The 19,654-nt window shown below is 42.6% G+C and overlaps 1 protein-coding gene and 1 pseudogene across 3 annotated transcripts in view; both read left to right on the top strand.

Moving 5' to 3' along the window:
- LOC127003714 (uncharacterized) overlaps positions 1 to 19,654 on the top strand; it is a 114,344-nt gene that overhangs the window by 80,028 nt on the left and 14,662 nt on the right. For all 3 annotated transcript variants that reach the window (XM_050870654.1, XM_050870655.1, XM_050870653.1), the window contains 4 exons: positions 1,157 to 1,344; positions 2,599 to 2,786; positions 3,837 to 3,963; positions 14,216 to 14,281. In XM_050870654.1, coding sequence (XP_050726611.1) covers positions 1,157 to 1,344; positions 2,599 to 2,786; positions 3,837 to 3,963; positions 14,216 to 14,281 — 569 coding nt within the window. The remainder of the gene's footprint in view (positions 1 to 1,156; positions 1,345 to 2,598; positions 2,787 to 3,836; positions 3,964 to 14,215; positions 14,282 to 19,654) is intronic.
- Positions 10,505 to 10,664, top strand: LOC127003951 (5.8S ribosomal RNA; annotated as a pseudogene).

Below are 19,654 nucleotides of genomic sequence, written 5' to 3'. Positions count from 1 at the left end.
AATAAGAGATGGAGTTCAGTGTAAAGAAATGTCATGTAATGGAAATGGGAAAGAGTGAAGGGAGACCAAAATGGACATATAGAATGGGAGATGGAGAAATATTAAAAGTTCAAGAAGAGAGAGATCTGGGAGTGACAATACAAGATAATCAACAGTCTGAGTCATATAAATAGGATGTTCGGTGATCCGTATAGAATGGTAAGAAATATAGGAATAGCATTCCACTACATGGATAAGGATATGATGAAAAAGATGATAATCACTGTAATTAGACCAAAATTGGAATATGCGGAAACTGTGTGGTCTCCCCTTAAGAAGAAACACGTAAAAAACTAGAAAGAATACAAAGGATGGCAACGAAAATGGTTCCAGAACTGGAGGGATTGACATATGAAGAAAGATTAAAGGAAATGGACCTACCAACATTGGAACAAAGAAGAGAAAGGGGAGACCTAATACAGATTTATAAATTACGGAATAAAATGGAAGAAGTAGATAATAAGGAGTTGCTACTAAGAGAAGGAAGAAACACCAGCAACACACGAGGACACAGTAAAAAATTGAGGAATTGAAGATGCTTGAGAGACATAAAAAATATAGCATCCCACAAAAAAATATAGAGGTTTGGAACAGACTGAGTGAGGATGTAGTATTGGCAAAGAGTGTGCAAAACTAAGGAAAAGCTGGACAAATACAGATAAGGAGACGGGACCACATGAGCGTAAGCCCAGGCCCTGAAAAAATACAATTAGGTAAATACAACTAGGTAAACACACACACACACACACACACACACTCTCTCTCACAATGAAAAAAAAAAAAAAAAAATCAAAATAAATTCAAATTGATTAACTTAGAAAGAAAAAACAAGTAAGAACAAAATAAAGATATTAGTATTGATGCTTTGATAAATTTGTGTGTCTTTGCTCACTGTAGATGTAATTTTTAACAGCACTGTGTCTTAATTGGATATGGAAAGATTGCCAAAATTAGTTAGGGATAAGGTAAATTAATACTTAGAGCACTTGATGCCGACTAAATACCATCAATATTGAGATTCTATTGTATTTCTTTTAAGTGTAACTGGCTAAAGTAGTTGAAGGATAATTTGTTTTACAAGTGATTAATAGTGTATCTGTCTGTTTTCATTCACCAGATACAGTAAAGAGGAAGTACATGACCAGTTCAAGTTTCTTTTGACTCAGTATAACACAAGACAATTGAAACCGTGGATGCTTCCTCCTGTGGGCCGTCAGACCCACAATCCAGTTGGTGCACCTTACCTTGAGAAACTACAAAAAGTCTTACAGCTAAGGAGAGAGATGTCTTTAAGTTGGACCACAGGTAAGACCCAATAAGTTTTTAATTATGCCATCACTAATTACTTAGAAAGGGGAAGTTTGAGTCTGAGATTCATGAGAGTTATCTATTGGTATATGGGGCACATATTTCCCAAAGAGGGACTCATAAAAACCTCTTTTGTCCTATAAACCAAAGTTAAAAACATAACACCTGATCTCTGAACCCGTTTGCTAGAACCAACTTGCGATTCCAACTCCCAAACCGAGACAGATCACGCACGTTTGAATGCCCAAACAGTACCTCTTTCATTTTACTTTTACACTGCCTCAGGTGATGAACTAACAAGGCTGTACTCATTGCTAAATTCAACTGAATCTAGCAAGGAGCAGCTGGTGTAGTTATCGTAATTACAAACCTTCTTTTGAAAATATGTTGGGATCCAGTGAATTTGCCTTACCCAACGGTTATGTTTCTTACAAGACACTGAACTCCCCCAGGACAACTCCACAAAAAACAAGAATTTATTACCCTAACGGAGGATGCAGGCTTCCTTGCAAGTGCCTCCCAGAGTTACAACGATTATCCTAACAGGCCTGATAGTAAAACATATTTGTAATCACTGCTGGGGGGCACTTATCTTAGGAGATGGGTTTCAAAAGAAGTTGTCTCTTGAAGGCTCGTCCCAGAGGGTTTTGTGTTCCTCGAGCAAAGAATAAAACAGCACTGCCGAGAGTTAAAGGGGAGCTGCTAGCGCTGATGTGTTTACTGCTTGAGAGTTGATGAAGGAGTGAGAGAGATGCGGATTTGCTGACATCTCTCAGTCGACTGACGGGCTGATATGGCGGGCGCCACGGTGTGCCTCAGGAAGTTTATACTTTTCTCTGCAAGATGGCCGTGGTGTTCGCATCAGTTGCAGCCAATTATAGTCTCCTTGCATATTTATTTTATTTCAGCAAGGTCTATTACTTATTATTTTATGAAGGAAGCACTTCAATATTGTTATTCCTTTCATAGTTAATGTAGTTAGTTATTTAGGCAGTGGTTAATCTGATCTGTCTCGATATGGGAGCTGAAGTCCGAGATAGGTAACTACCATCCAAGGCTTATTTGAGCTCAGACGATAGACTCGAGCTCCGGCCCGAGACTAGTTCCATAAGGGAAATGGTTAATTTGTCTAATCCCCCTGTTAACTGGCCTAATTCCTAACAGAATCTCATATTGTGGCTGAGGGAGCTGCTACTGTTCATTAGTAATTCTGTACTTTATAGATATGCTAACAGTAAATATTTTTTATAGGAGTGAAGCCCCTAACACCACAAACTCAGAAGATTTTGTTAACAGTAGTCTGTCAGAAAGCAGATGAACTTCTCATAAAGATGGGAACGGAAAGAGAGAAGAAGATTTTACTTGGACAAATTATTGATGGGGTTATTGGTCACATCCGAACCCACAAGCTTATAGACCCTGTGCCTCGTACACGACAGGTATGGTAGTAACATTATTTCAAACATAATGGTAAAACCTTACTTGATTTAATTCACATTCATAATTACCATCTTAATCATCATCATCATCATCTTCATCCCAAGTATCTTGTAGATGTAGGATTGAGTGCCAATATGGTCTCATGGAAAAAGAGGCAAGAATGGGAAGGGTAAGCAATTGTCAGAAAAGTAAATGAGCCTTACCATTTACTTGCGTACAGGAACTTGCTTCACCATTAGAAGTCTGACATGTTTTGAATTTATTACAGGGGACTTTTTTCAACATGAGTATGGTGTTGTCGCCTTCTATGCTGGCAGACAAGGATTTGAATCTGTAAATCTCTTTTTCTCCCTGTCTTACTATATGGTTATGAGATATGGACACTGAATAGGGACAAAGAGGCATGTCAGTGGCATTGGTAGCAAGTGCCTTTGCAGTATCATGAGTTATTGCTAGAATGACCTCATGCTGAACCAGTGACTACTTTATGAAACTGAATCAAGGCCTGTTACTAGCTTAGTCTGTTTACAACAACTATCATGTGGCACGCTTCCTGTATGTCGATCCTCCTTTTAGTTTTTTTCTGCATGAGACAACCCTGAGTGGAGGAGACCAAGGGGATACCCTCGGCCAGGACAAGTTGATCAATCCTGTCATGAGTGGCTTAGAAGGAAGGGTAACTGTGTGGGGGTTGCTTGGAGGGACTGTCGCAGATGGAGGCAATGGGCAAGTGAAGGGACATGCCCCATGGCTTATGCTTGTCATTAATAAGTTAGATTTTTCATATGCTGTTTCTCCCCTCTAACCATTGATCACTATATTCTCCATTACTGCTCACTTCTCACTTCTCCTCTCACCTCATTCACACATAGTTTATATTAACTGTTGCAAGATATATTGAACCGAGATTTTAATACCCTGAATAGTGAAGTGTAGAAAAATTAAATCAGAGTTTTACTATTTAAAATAATTGGAAACTTACAATAAGAAAACTTTTGTCATGAAATATGAGTAAATGTCAAATTTAAGATGGACCTTTATATTCACAGGTTCGCCTTCACATTGCTGATGCCATGAAGAATTTTAATAAAGCAACAGAAAACAAGGACATAGCATACCTGCACAAGCTCTTCAAGGACTGCAATGTACTTGACCTCATGTGTAATATATCTCTTGGTAAGGAAAATCATTACACACATACATACATACTTACATACGGTGGTGGGCACGGTTCCACTAATCTGCTAACCGCTAATTAGTGAAGCTAACTTTTTTGTTAGCTGTTTAGCATTTTTGCTAACTTTGGGAGTGCTTAAATGACACTCTCATAAGCAGGTCTGGGTGCGAGAGAGATTTAGGGGTCTTAGTGAGCTCTGATCTCCGTCCAAGGGCACAATGCATCCAAGCTAGAAATCGAGCAAATAGGGTACTGGGATTTATTCCAAGGAGTGTAAGCAACAGAAGTGCCGAAGTCTTCCTCAAACTATATTTAGCATTAGTTAGACCTCATCTTGACTATTCAGTTCATTTCTGGTCACCTTACTATAGAATGGCTATCAGAATGTTAGAATCAGTGCAGAGGAGGATGACTAAGATGATTCAGGGGTTGAGAAACTTACCATACGAGGAAAGACTTGCATTCTCTAGAAAGGCGAAGGGTGCGTGGAGACATGATTGAGGTTTATAAATGGATGAAGGGCTTTAATAAGGGGGATATTCAAAACGTTTTGTTGGTAAGAGAACCAGGTAGGACACGAAGTAATGGGTTTAAACTGGATAAATTCAGATTCAACAGAGACATAGGCAAAAATTGGTTTACTAACAGGGTGGTGGATGAGTGGAATAGGCTTAGCAGTCATGTGGTGAGTGCCAATACAATTGTCACATTCAAAAATAGATTAGATAAATTCATGGACAGCGATATTAGGTGGGGTTAGGTACACGGGAGCTTAGGTTCAAAGGAGCTGCCTTGTACAGGCCTACCGACCTCTTGCAGACTCCTACGTTCTTATGTTCTTATCTAGCGGACCAATTAGCTTCCGCTAAATGACGTTCCTCCTCCGCTAACTTAAGTCAGCTAAAAATTCATACAGGTTTATTCTTGTCCGTTGTGGGCAGACACAGCACCAGTTGAGCCACATGGCACAATAATTCCAGGCTTCCAATTTTGGGTAAATTACACCTTAAAGTAGGGTAATTGGACAATTTTTAAAGAAACTTTTGGGTATTTTAGGGTAATGCATCTTCCATTTCCAACTCTATGAACTCGGGATATAATAACAAGAATTCAATCTTTCCCACCTGACAAGAAGTAGACTTAACCCTCTCGCACTCTGTAAGTTTCCAATAAGTTTCTGATCCACTCACCATGCATTTCTCAAGCCCAACCGGCCTTTTTTTGCTGCCGCGATACTCTACATTCCCGGACGTATTTCACCCTCACAGATATATCGTACCCCAATAAACTTGCTATCAATGGCTTCATAAAGACATGTACTAGAACAAGTGCAAATAAAAATAGAGGAAAATAAACAATACAAAGTTGTTTCAAGTCTCCATACAGAGTATTGTAGATAATAAATCCTAAGTACTAACTCTTCCCCACTCGCTAGCTTGAAATTTTGTGGGCCAACTTTTTTAGCCGAATATATGTTTTGAATCGGAATTTAGTGAGGATTCTTATGGTATCCTCAAAATCCTCATGCGCCTATTAGTTCCCGAGTTACACCAAGAAAACTATTTTTTTTTAGGTGACCGACCCCTCCTCCCTTCTCCTCATCACTTCTCCTCATCTACGCTCCATAGAAAGGTTGCCATATGTTACCATTAACCCTTTCCATCCGTGACACAGACGTCGGCATCACAGGATGGAAAGGATCAAGAGGAAATGGAAGAGGATTAATCCTCAATTTAAACCTCTCAATCCTCCTCTAAATTCCTCTTAATCCTCTTCCATTTCCTCTTAAGAGGTTTAGAAGAGGATTAAGAGGAAATGGAAGAGGATTAAGAGGTTTAGAAGAGGACTAACGGTGACGCCATCGAACGCCCGTCGGACGCCGACGTCGGCGTCACTGGAGTGAAGGGGTTAAGAAACTTATCCCAACAAATGACACTCCCAAATTTGACGCACTTTCACCGAAAACTTAATTTTTAATCAATTTTTAAAACTTTTATGACGTGTTTTGCATCATCGCTCGCCAGGACCTTTTACCCTTGATGATGCGAAACGTGTCATCGTGCGCGGAAGGGTTGAAATAATAAAAATAAAAGTCTTCGGTAAAATATATAAATTTAGGATAAACTGGAGGCTTCTTTCTCTTCTCTTCTTGTTGTTGCTTGTTGGGATCTTTGTTCAGTTCAGCTGCAATGTTGTCACCGTGTAGTCGCTGTGTTCATTATTGTCCCCTTGTTTATCATGATCGACGTCATGGAAGGTGACCTGAATGAGGACGTTTTTGTTCCACCTGAGGATGTTGACGCTGTTTAGGAGCCGGCAGCAGCTGTGGGTGAGGCAGAGGAGACTCATGTTCCAGAACCTGTGGCCCCACCAGGAGGAGTACTTTGTCCTTAAATCAAGAGATATGATGAATGCCAATGTCTTGCACTTCTGGTGCGTCGTGTGTCACCCTACGAAGACCATCATTAATGGACAGACGGCGAGTCTTTACAGTTTGAAGTCACATGTCAAGAGGACACACCCAGTGCATCCCACCAAGTTTGATCATCATCTGATTTTGACATGCTATACCGTTCTGGAGAGCTCTATGTCTAAGCTACAACATATTGAAATTTCCAGTCACTAGGTTTGTTTTTAAGGGTTTTAGAGCCAAAATACTAAACTGAAGCTAAATCCATACACAAAAAAGTTAGCGGTTAGTGGTTAGCATTAGCTTCCACTAATTTCTTTACCAGTTTAGCAGTTTAGCGTAAGCGGAGCTAACTTTTAACTTAGTGGATTACCAGTTAGTGAAGCTAACTTTTCTTTTCGGTTAGCGGTGCCCACCACTGCATACATACTGATGTCATGTACACTGAGGCACTGAGTCTCTCACTCGGATATTAGATAGCTGCCCACCAGCATCCTGCTCCTCAGGTTATACTTTACTGTCTATTTTTCCACAACCTTCATGGTTAATATATGAATTGTACATCTGTACATAAGTTCCATTATAATGCTCAGTGTAGCATAAGTCCATACACTGACCATGACCCACAAGCATCTGCAGGAAACTCAATCAGCTGACTCATCCAAATCCTCTACGCTTCATTCACTCTCGAATAAGCAGAGCTAAGTACACAAATTATTTTCCCATGTGGTTTTCAGGAGATTAATATATCACCGAATTCCATGATTTTATTACAGATCAGCAGTATTTGGGAAAATATTTCTTGCATTGCTCTCCACGCTGGGTCTCTAACAATCTGGACCTTATGAGTAATAGTTATTTAGTGGTAGTTGGGGCTAGGGAGTGTTTAGCTAAATTTGAAGCGTGTCATCATTTAGGTATCCAAACAATTCATAATTATCCTATGAAACCCATTAATTTTTCACAGCAACACTGAAACTGTAAAAAGTTAATAAACAAAGGGTAAAGCATCCCCGTTGTGAACCAATAGTCAGTATGGTTAACAGGTAGTCCTTGAGTTATGATGTATGCGACTTATTACTGCTCACAGGTGTAACCAGGTAAATAATACAGTCAAGTCGCTTATGGCGCGGTTAATTGGTTCTGAGCAACGGCCGCGCCATAGGAAACTGCGTCATATGAATAACTAAACCTATGGAGAAAATACTATTTGGTTCTGGCCTTTGCCATTTTGCTCCACCCACACCCATTTTTTTTTTCGTTCATTCTAGCCTGAGAGCACCGGTAGGCATTATCTGCCTTTTGATGTTGTTCAGTCCGACCCCACGCTCACCACCTTATCTACTCGGTCACTGCCAACTGCCACTTTTTCACTCAGTACGTATGGGGAAAATACAATTTGGTACTGGCTAGCCGCCATTTTATCCCACCTGTGCCCGTGGATTTCCCAGCAGGCTTGCAAGCCATTGTGCAGCACGTGTGTGGTAAGCGAGCCGACTCCTTGCCGTGTGGGGGCCGTGGTGTTAACTAGACGTGTACTCATCAGGTCGGGACCGCCGTGCCACCGCCACATTCCGCCCAAAAAACGCCCAACCATTTACTTTCCCCGCCGACCCGATATTGACAAAATATTATTTGGAACGCATATTAATGCAATAAACACTGGTGACCAACCACTTTCAAAGATTCTCTCTCTCTCTCTCTCTCTCTCTCTCTCTCTCTCTCTCTCTCTCTCTCTCTCTCTCTCTCTCTCTCTCTCTCTCTCTCTCTCTCTCTCTCTCTCTCTCTCTCTCTCTCTCTCTCTCTCTCTCTCTCTCTCTCTCTCTCTCTCTCTCTCTCTCTCTCTCTCTCTCTCTCTCTCTCTCTCTCTCTCTCTCTCTCTCTCTCTCTCTCTCTCTCTCGTTAGTTTCTTTATACACTGTGTCTCTGATGTCTTCCCTTTCGGACTGGGCAGCGAGAAAGACAAAAGAAAGGAAAGGCTCTGGGAACACCAATTTAGATTTCTAAAAGCCAGTTTGCCAGCAGGCTGATCTGGACGATAATGTGCATGGCATCCATACAGTTGCATAACACGCATATTTGTGTTGGCTGTTGGGGGGACGGGGGAGCCGAGTGTGCAGAAGCGGCGCCTGCTGTAGATTTCAGTAGGCTTGTTAGCCAGATCACTTTCTTTTTTGACTGCCAGAATAGACAGTTTAGCCAGGTCCACTTTACATGAAAAAAGGAGCAAAGGAGTGGGAAAAGATTGACGGGAAGAGATGCGGAGCGGTCGGGGAGTGCATGACTGTGACTTGGAATTTGAATGAGGGCCACGGCAGCCGACTGCGAACGTTCTTCTTGTCTACATCTATAAATTTTGGCTATGTGATCATTCTGATAGTGAGGATAATTTGTAGCTTACTGAATACTAAAATGTGCAGAGAGAGAGAGAGAGAGAGAGAGAGAGAGAGAGAGAGAGAGAGAGAGAGAGAGACGGGATAGAAATCCTCCCCAAAACTAACCCAACTGCCACCATGAGATTTTCCCCCTCGGAAAAAAAAATCCAACCTGGCAACTCTGCGCTCGTTTGGCCAGGGGAGACCATGAACCGCATCATAGAAAGTTTTACCCGCATGATCAGAAAATATGGTTCTGAAACCATATCGCGTCATAGGAAACTGCACCTTATGAATCCGTGTCATACGCGACTTGACTGTATTAGTAATATACTTGGTTAAGTAGTGAGTTGACATTTCAAATATCCTGCTGCTGGTAGACCAGCTGTTTATTTACACAGGGTTTCTGCACTTCCTGCTCCCCTCCTCCCCCACCCACCCACCCAGCCACTCTTCTCATATCTCTGACAGTGATAACATATAATTGCATGGTATTTATCTCTCACGGAATACACTCCCCATTCTAGTTTTATCTTGTTATGATGTTTGTGAATCAACTCTAACAGTTGGATCACATTTCAAAATATAGTGCATTGTACCACCAGCAGCAAGCTTGTTAAAAATCTTCTCAATTTTCCTCTCAACTTCTGGAATCGAGCATAGGAACTCATTCCTGTTTAACAGTGTCTCAGTTATCTTATCCTTGGTCTCCTCCTTATGCACGCTGCAGATCATGGTCTTGTGCTAACTTGTTCTACATTTTCCAATTTCTGAGCTGCTTCATCCTTTATATTTTCATCATCAAAGTTCATAACAATGTTACCTCCATTCATGAATCTTGAATCAGTAATCTGAATGCCTTGTAATGCCTGGGAAACTTCATTTTTCATCTCAGTAGCCTTTTTATCTTGATCAGAGGCCTTGACGACAAGGAGATGCTTCTTCTTTCTCCGCTTTGCTATGTCAGCTCAGCTGGCGCCACCCGACCCTGCTTGCTCAGCATGAAGGACACCAGCCACCTCACTCAACTCTTCCTTCACACTGAATACCCGAGATTCAACCTCATCTTCAGCTTCAGATATTTCTTTAGATAATTCTTGCTTGAATTTATCCAATTTTTCTACAATGTTGGTGGCGAGAGACGCTTTATGTAGACATGGAGTACAAATCCAATTTATTTTAGGTATACAGTAAACCCTCTGATATCCGGGTTAATAGAGCCACGGGGGCACCCGGATATGGGAAAAACCTGGATATGGTGTAGGTTAAGTCTACAGACCTGAAAACCCAACTTTGCCTACCGCCGAGCTGACGGAAATATGTCCAAACTTGATCATTTAGAGGAAGCAAAAGTCGTAACTAGGTTTACGTAGGTGAACCTGCGGAAGGATCATTAACGTGTTTGCCCGACGCTGGCAAAACCCAAAACCAAACATGCTGGGTGGCCGGGACTGAGACTATCCTGGTCTGTAAACCCAACCTTCCCTCCCTTTGCCTCGTGCGAGGTGAAGGCGAGGACCAACCACACGTCACTGGTATGAAGCAGACCGGCAGGCGGGCAGAGCATCCGCCGCTGGGCCGCCACAGTGGGCAGAGCTTCCGACGCGCCAGCCGGCAACTATTCTTAAACCAACCCTTCCCCGGGCGGAATAACACAGTCAAACCCTAGACACTATATCTTCCCACATTGTCTCCTGAGGCAGAGACGGTGGAAGTCTGATGAGAGTCGCAGCGTCTGACATAAAATAAAAATACAACCCTTAACGGTGGATCGCTCGGCTCGTGGGTTGATAAAGACTGCAGCAAGCTGCGTGTCGGTATGTGAATTGCAAGACTACCAGATTCATCGACAAGTCGAACGCACATTGCAGCAGCGGCACTCTCATGTGCTGCTGTCACTCCTACACGAGGGTCGGATATACATTCCATGCATCGGCTTTGTCAGCGCTGTTGCGCTGGCATCGACCGCATTGGGAAGTTTCGCCTGTTGCTACTAGCGGGCGTTTCCATAAGGCCATGAGTGGTTACCGACCATGTCACGTCTTTGACGGGCGCGTACGTCGGTGACACGGAGCTTATGAACACAGCGGGGAGGTCTAGGGACTTCATCAGTCGATGAGGGTCTTGGGGCTGCCTCCTCGTCTGCTGTTGTCGCTATCCGTGTCCTGTCTCGTTTTGGAACTCCCAACCTGTGCCGCTATGAGTCTGACAGGATCAGGTGACTCTGCTTTGCGTGATAGGCAGGAGAAGGTGACCGGGTTGGTTCTTACACGACTAACCCAGATCCAACCACTCCTTGCTGCGAGCAGATGTGAACAACCGCCCGGGCAGAGGTTAGAGGCATCGTGTGGGGGATTTGAACGACTTTTGGCGGCGCGCGACAATTTTCTTTAATTTTTTGGAAAAAATCAAATATTTTTTAAAACTCCTGGATATGGGCGAGGTCGGATACGGTGCACCCGGATAACTGAGGGTTTACTGTATTAACCTGCTTGATTCCAGTCAAATTAGTGCATTTCACATGGCACCACTTACGACACAAACAGCATCCGATCCACTTCTCGCCTGTGAAATCCTCACAAACGTAACACAAATCCCCCATGCCCTTGGCTTGGCCCTGACAGCCAGGTTGACACAGCAGTTTCCGTGTTGAGCTAGACACAACACACATCGGCTCAGGACGACGACTCACTCACTACATGACATTACATGATATTATGTATGCATGTATGATTTGTGTGTGCATATCGATATAAAAAATATCAGATACTACACTGATGGTACCCGCTGTGATCAGGACTGATCAGTCTGGTACCATGTTGTATTGCTGGTTCTGTTTGTTCCGGTACCTGCACCTGCCCACCTCTACCACTGACACGCCTGTTTGTTTATCAGCTGAAAAGCTACTTGTAGTTATGATCCAGCTTTATTACCCATTTTGTATTTTTGTTACCTGATTTTTATAGAAAAAAAGCATTCACTAGTAAGTAATTTGCTTGGTATGATATGCTTAAGCACCTGAAGTTGAAAAAGAAAATTGCAGAGATTTGCAGAGTTGAGTGAGATTTTAATGACTACTTTTTTTTTATTCTTTTTTTTTTACATCAAGGGAGACAGCTCAAGGTCACAAAACAAAAAAGTCCACAAAAAAGCCCACCAAGCGGTGCTCCAATAAACACAAGCAGAATGAGATACCAAAAGAGGTCAATTTCAGGAGAAGAGGTGTCTTGACACTCCTCTCTTGAAAGAGGTCAAGTCATAGGCAGGAGGAAATACAGACAAAGGAAGGCTGTTCCAGAGTTTACCATCAGAAAGGATAAAAGAATGAAGATGCTGGTTATCTCTTACAGAAGGGAACTGGACAGTATAGGGGTGAGCAGGAGTAGAAAGTCGAGTGCAGCGGGGCCGCGGGAGGGGGGAAGGCATGCAGTTAGCAAGTTCAGAAGAGCAGTCAGCATGAAAATATCGGTAGAAGATAGAAAGAGATGCAACACTGCAGCGGAATTTAAGAGGTAAGAGATTGTCAGTAAGAGGAGGGGAGTTGATGAGACGAAGAGCCTTAGACTCTACTCTGTCCAAGAAAGCTGTGTGTGTGGAGCCCTCCCACTCGTGAGATGAATACTCCATACGAGGGCAGACAAGGCCCCTGTATATGAACAGTACCTGTGCAATGGAGAAGAAATGGCAGAGACGATACAGAACACCTAACCTTGAGGAAGCTGATTTAGTAAGAGAGGAGGTATGAAGTTTCCAGTTAAGATTTTGAGTTAAGGATAGACCAAGGATGTTTAGTGTAGAAGGTGACTGCTGAGTGTTGTTGAAGAATAGGGGATAGGAGTTTGAAAGATTGTGTTGAGTTGATAGGTGGAGAAACTGAGTTTTTGAGGCATTGAAAGACACCAGGTTCCTTGTACCCCAGACAAAAATGATAGCAAGGTCTGAGGTTAAGCAGTCTGCAGCCTCCAGTCTGGAGTCTTGTAATTCCTGTTGGGAGGGTCTGCTGTTGAAAGAAGTTGAATAATGCAGAGTAGAGTCATCAGCGGACGAGTGGATAGGACAATTTGTTATGGAAAGAAGATCACTGTTGAATAATAGAAAGAGAGTGGGAGATTGGACAGAGCCCTGTGGAATGCCATTGTTGATAAGTTTAGGGGAAGAACAGTGACCATCTACCATAGCAGAAATAGAATGGCCGAAAAGGAAACTGGAGATAAAAGTACAAAGAGAGGGATGTAATCCGTAGGAGGGTAGTTTAGTAAGGAAAGGCTTGTGCCAGACCTTGTCGAATGCTTTGGAAATGTCTAGGGCAACAGAAAAAGTTTCACCGAAATGGCTAAGAGTGGATGACCAGGAGTCAGTTAAGAAGGCAAGATCACCAGTAGAACGCCCCTTGTGGAAGCCATACTGGCGATCAGATAAAAGGTCAGAAGTTGATAGATGCTTATGAATCTTCCATTTAAGGATTAATTCAAAAGCCTTAGAAAGACAGGGAAGTAAAGCTATCAGACTGTAGTTTGAGGGATTGGAACAGTCACCCTTCTTAGGCACAGGCTGTATGTAGGTGTACTTCCAGCATGAAGGAAAGGTAGATATTGAAAGGCAGAGACAAAAGAGTTTGACCAGGCAGGGTGTCAGCACGGAAGCACAGTTTCTAAGGATAATAGAAGGCACTCCATCATGCCCATAAGCCTTCTTAGGATTGAGGCCAGAGAGGGCATAGAAAACATTCTTGAGGATCTTAATAGTAGGCATAGTGGGATCAGAGGGGGGATGAGTAGGAGGAATATGCCCAGAATCATCCAGAGTGGAGTTTTTACAGAAAGTCTGAGCAAAGAGTTCAGCCTTAGAGACAGATGTGATGGCGGTGCTGCTGTCAGGATTAAGGAGAGAAGGGAAAGATGAAGCGAAATTGGAGGAGATATTTTTGGCTTGGTGCCAGAAGTCTCTGGAAGAATTAGAGAGAGCAAGGTGGCGGCACTTTCTATTAATGAAGGAGTTGCAGAAATGTAAAGATCATGGTTAGCAGGAGTGCGAAGGCTCTGGTACCTTTTGTGAGCTGCCTCTCTATCTTTGACAGCACAAGAACAAGCATGATTGAACCAAGGCATTTTAGCATGAGGAGTAGAAAAAGAACATACAAGTTAGATGTAGAGAGTTTACGTTAATTACAGTAATGTTTATAGTATGTATAGCTGATGAATAATGCTGCTTATGATATTCTATGCTGCATTATGTATGTATACATCATCCTTTCCTTAGGAATGGCTGAATCATCCATGGCAGACTGGGAATGTTCGGAGTGATGCCATAAAATTCCTATGTGGGTGCTTTTGTGCATTCTTGGGGAAATTCGTGAATGTGCGATCCTGGAAGTAGAGCCTGTGAATGTATGGGTACAGGTGTAGTTTTGAATTTCAGGAAAATTGCGATATGTTTTCCCCACTAATTCCTATTTTATCATTACAGAACCAACTAGCAGTGATTATAGGATGAAATCTAAGAGGGAAAACAGGATTGATACAGCAAAAAATGGTAAGTATAATAAAATGAGCCAAGAAAGAAAGGCTGCATGAAAGACGTGCATTTTTTTTCTGCCTGTGGTTTTGGTAGACTTTCTTAGTGTGGCTTGATATTCGACCCCAGCCTATTATGGCACAGGCAAGTGTTTTTATAGATGTGCCATCTTGCTTGGCTCATGCTGTCTCCAGAGCTCATCAATGATTCTCTTTTTTTATATCTATCTATATCTCTGATGCCGTGCTCCCTCTTGGGAACTTCCCTCCAGGGGGTGGTCACAGCAGAAGTTTTTCTGTCTCTCCCTGGTCTGGCACTTCCTCTCAGCACACTCAGTCTTACTATTTCCAACTCTCTCCAATACTCGTTCACCCTATTGATCCACTTCACAGGTGGTCTTCCCCCCAATTCTTCCCTCATACACTCTTCACAGATTCATTCTTCTTCATTCTTATCACTTGTCCAAACCATCTCAGTGTACCACGCTTCATCCATTCAACCACTCCACAATCCACTCTCTTCACACCTCTAATACACACTATTACCTTCTCCATCCCATCCTGAAACACCACATGCACCTCTTATATAACTCATTTCCACTTCATGTATTGTCAATTGCTGTGCTGCATTCCACGTTCACATCTCTGATGCACACGACAGAGTTGGCAGGATAATACTGTTCCTTGTGCCCCTCCTTGCCCCCATGTGCACACTTCTTTCTCTCATAACTCTCTAATGCACCTACTACTTGTCTGCCCTTTACTGCTTTTTCCCTTAGCTCACCTTCAATACTTCCATGCTTACATAAAACTGTCCTCAAATGTTTAAATTCAGTAACCTCCTCCATTTTCCTTCCCCCAGCCTTATCCTACACTTCATTGTTGCTCTCTGCTATAACTCTGTATGACTGCAAAATCTATGGTCTGCTCTCTTGCTTTCTCAAATACCATAACCTTACTCTTTCCAGCATTCACTTTCAGCTTTCCCTTCTTACACACCCTGTCAAACTCATACACTATCCTTTGCAGCATTCCCTCATTGTCTGCCAACAAGACTGTATCATCTGCAAACAGGCCAGCCACCAGCGACTCCTCTGTACCTCTCACCTTCAATCTTGGACCTAGCTCCCCCACTCTGGCTTTCATTTGTCTCATACAGCTGTCCATGTACACATTAAAAAGTCATGGTGACATCACACACCCCTGTCTCACCTCCACACCAACACCAAAACTTTCACTTAACTCAACATTCACATTCACAAAGGCACTCACATCCATATAGAAAGATCTGATCCCCTCAAGCAAATGCCCTCCCATAGAACATCCCATAAACCCTTCCTGTCAGCCCTGTCACAGGCCTTCTCTTGGTCCATGAAAGCAGCAGACAGCTTCCTATCCTTCTCTGTGTACTTTCTAACTAGCATTTTCAGTGCAAATATTTGATCTACACAACCCCTCCCTTTCCTAAAATCCCCTTGTTCATCTTCCCTTTCTTGGTTATTTTCTTCATTCTGTCATTTAAAACCCTTCCATACACTTTTCTTGCCACACTGAGTAGACTTATTCCCCTGTAACCATTACAATCACCTCTGCTTCCTTTCCCTTTGCACAGTGGCACAACAATAGCCTTTCTCCAGTCCTCTGACATCTCACCCTGTTCCCATGCTAGGTTACATATATATAACATCCATTCTACAACTACATCTCCATACTTCAGCATTTCTGCTGTTATGCCATCAACTTGAAGGGCCTTTCCTACTTTTACCTTCTTCATTGCTTTCCCCTATCTCACCTCTCTCCACCTCCCCCTGTGAATCTGGCTGCTCTACTTTGATCTTTATTCCTGCACCACAGTACGCTCTCAAGTTTCGCACTTAGCCCTAAATTCTCACCATCGACTTTCGTGCATTACCTCCCCGAGTTTCACACTGCTTTGACATGTATGGGTTACGTCTACCTACCATCGGCGTCATGCACGCTGCCATAAAAGTCGGGGCCACACTGGCTGTTTTCATCCAACCATTGGGGCTACAGGCAACTGTGGTTGCCTAACCAGGAGTGAGTTGGTGGTTGTCTGTACGAATGGAAAATGATTGTGGGTACGAGCAACCGTGCGGCTGTATGTAAACAAACAGACGATGGCAGTGGCTGAGGAGTGAGGAGCAGTGGAAGATGGCCCACCAAGAGACTCGTAAAGTGGATTGGCAGAGCTGCTTTGTTTATTATTTAATTGACAAGATAAGAGAACACCCTGTGCTGTGGAACCACAGTTCCAAAAACTATTTTTTCTCCAGTCTGTGAAAATTGTAAAGGACTCCCGGTGTTGTGTTCCTGGCTGTCCTCCCGCGAACTATGCATGTTCAAAAGCGAATGTAAACAAACAAAGACTTGATGATAAACAGAGCTGTTCTCACGCATCCCCCGACAGCATGGCTGTGCTCGCTTCGCTTGCCAGCTCCCCCACCTCATGAACCTAAGATGCCCTCAAGACCCCCAAAATCTGCCAAAATTATGGGCCTACATATGCACATCAAAAGTTTTGCTTTTTGAAAATATCAAGATGCAACGCTAAATTCCCTAGTGAAGAGAGAGAGAATCAGGTTTTAACCCTTTCATTGCTAAACGCTCGCAGCAGGTGTTAGGCGTATTTGCTGGTGGCGCTAAACGCCCGCTGCGACCTCCACCCACACTCAAATCTCCCGCGTATGAGAGTGTTCCAACACTAATTCTCACAACACAGGATTGCCAATTGAGTGGATTCTTCACTAAATTTGGTGGAAAATCATATCAGCCCAGCACGGCAAATGTACGGACGAGTAACTGGTGGATGTTCTTGCCCAGCATAGCGGCATTTTTGCATAGCTTCACCTATCACCTGACTGATTCTTTGACCAAATAGTTGTAAATATTGCAGTTGGCAATACTCCCTTGCCAGAATCTGAAGAAAAGATGTCCGCAGTTCCCTCAATACGGCTGATCATCTCGCACGCACCGACGTAAGTGTTAACATTCAATGCTCCCTGAACGTGCATGTACGTTCGCAAGAGAGGCATACGTAACCGACTCCTATAGATCTGGACCTCCTCTTTCCAATGGTGTTTTTGGTTTTTAGCTGTGATGAATAGTTTTTGAGATACAGAGGTTAAAAGAGACCCCCCATTGGGATGCCTGACTGCGCCTGAGGGGATAGTCACGTCCACACCACGCGCAAGGAAAGGGTTAAAGTCCTCACTTGATAAATATATCAGTGTTCACAACAGAACAAAAAACACTAACAGTAATGCCCTATTTTCAAACAGAACACTGATGAAGTAGTGTACAGGTGTCCCCATAACATTCCTATCAGTTATCATGACAGAGTAAATAAACAGCTTGAGGGGAGGTGCTGCGAGTTACTTAAGAGGTGACATTCATTCTTTTCAGATTCTTATGAATTCGGGTATGTGTATGTCTTTGTACCACAAGTTTCATTGAGATACGATCAGTATTTAGAGCGAAAAAAAATATACTACACGCTGAAAATGCCAAAGAATGACATAAACATTCTTTACAAAATCTCAACTATTTCTCAACCAACTGTTCTGAAATTACGTCTGGAGACAATGAATACATATACCTTTTTTTTTCATCGTGGCATATTTCAGTTATCGCATTTCATATACGAAGAATAAGATGTGAAAGTTGATGACAATTTTTTCTTTAATTTTTTTGTTAGAAAAAATACTGGGATCTAGTTTTATCTTTTAAAAAATGTCTCACAATGAAAAGTTTTCCCTTACTTTCTTCTTTCCAGTGATACCTTTATATCTAAAGACACTTCAAAAGCAACGGAGAAATTGCACTCCAAATGCTAATAATGTTAATTTAGAGATATAAGCAGTTTTATGTTGAAAAGTGTCTATCGTGATGTTTTCAGGCTTAACCCTTTCGTTGCTAAACGCTCGCAGCGAGCACTAGCGTAACTTGCCGGTGGTGCTAAACGCTCGCTGTGAGCTCCAGCCGCACTCAAATTTGCCGCATATGAAAGTGTTCCAACACTATTTCTCACCCCACAGCATTGCCAATTCAGTGGGTTTTCCATTAAATTTGATGGAAAATCATATCAGCCTAGCGCGAAAAATCTACGGATGAGCAACTGGTGGATGTTCTTGTCCAATATAGCGGCATTTTTGCATAGCTTCACCCATCACATGACTGATATTTTGACCAAATAGTTGTAAATTTTGCAGTTGGCAATGCTGCCCTGCCAGCACCCCATCATCAAGAGATCTACTCAGTAGTTTCCTTACAGCTGACCGTCGCGCATGTATAAATGTACGTCTTCAAAGGCAACACCCCCTGAACGTGCCTGTACATTCGCAGGAGAGGATTACATTACCAAATCTTATAGATCTTGGCCTCCTCTTTCCAATGGTGTTTTTGTTTTTAACTGTGGTGAATAGTTTTTGAGATACAGAGGTTAAAAGAGCGAGCACTAGCGTCACTTGCTGGTGGTGCTAAAAGCTCACTGCGAGCGCCAGTCGCACTCGCAGCAAAAAACACCCCCTGAACGTGCCTGTACATTCGCAGGAGAGGCTTACTTAACCGAATCTTATAGATCTTGGCTTCCTCTTTCCAATGGTGTTTTTTGTTTTGTAGCTGTGATGAATAGTTTTTGAGATACAGCGGTTAAAAGAGATCCCCTTCCCCCACTGGGGTGCCCGAGCACGCCTGGGGGGGATAGTCTCGTTGTGAGCGCTTAGCAAGGAAAAGGTTAATGCAGCATAATTTTACATATTTTGGGGTAAGAATGACAAATGAAGGCAAACCAGTGTATATTCTATATAAAATTCAGGCCTATTTGGCACCTGGTCCCCTCTTATGGGGTTGGCCAGGAAGCAGCATCCGATGGTTGTGCCCGTGGGTGGTGGGCATAGCTGGGCACGATTAAAGAAAACCTTATTCCCAATAACCGATAACTGATAATGGAAAACCTTATCGGCGATAACCGATATTCGTTAAATGGAGACACAAATATAGGTGATAACCGATAATCGATACCTGATATAAATCCACAATTCCGATACTAGATAGCGAAAACGATACTATATTGATATTTCAAATAAAAAACATAGATGAATTCAAATTTTCAGGATTTGTATTTTAGAAAACTTACAAAACCTGAAAATCACACGTTGACATGTACAAATGGACGGTAATATTAGAAACGCCTGAACCAGTGTTGTGTTATGTATGCGTCATCACAAAAGTTGGTGTTTATTTACAAACACTGATCTCTTGTGAACTGCGCATACTCAGACCAGCAAACGTAGACCTGTACAGTCTCACAAAGCATTTTAACTGTAATTAAGAGTTGCTGGAAGGCTGAATCAGACATACAGTACCACTACCA

This window comes from Eriocheir sinensis, chromosome 26, assembly GCF_024679095.1.
Source record: "Eriocheir sinensis breed Jianghai 21 chromosome 26, ASM2467909v1, whole genome shotgun sequence".
Taxonomy (NCBI): domain Eukaryota; kingdom Metazoa; phylum Arthropoda; class Malacostraca; order Decapoda; family Varunidae; genus Eriocheir; species Eriocheir sinensis.
This window is presented reverse-complemented; position numbering and strand designations above follow the sequence as displayed.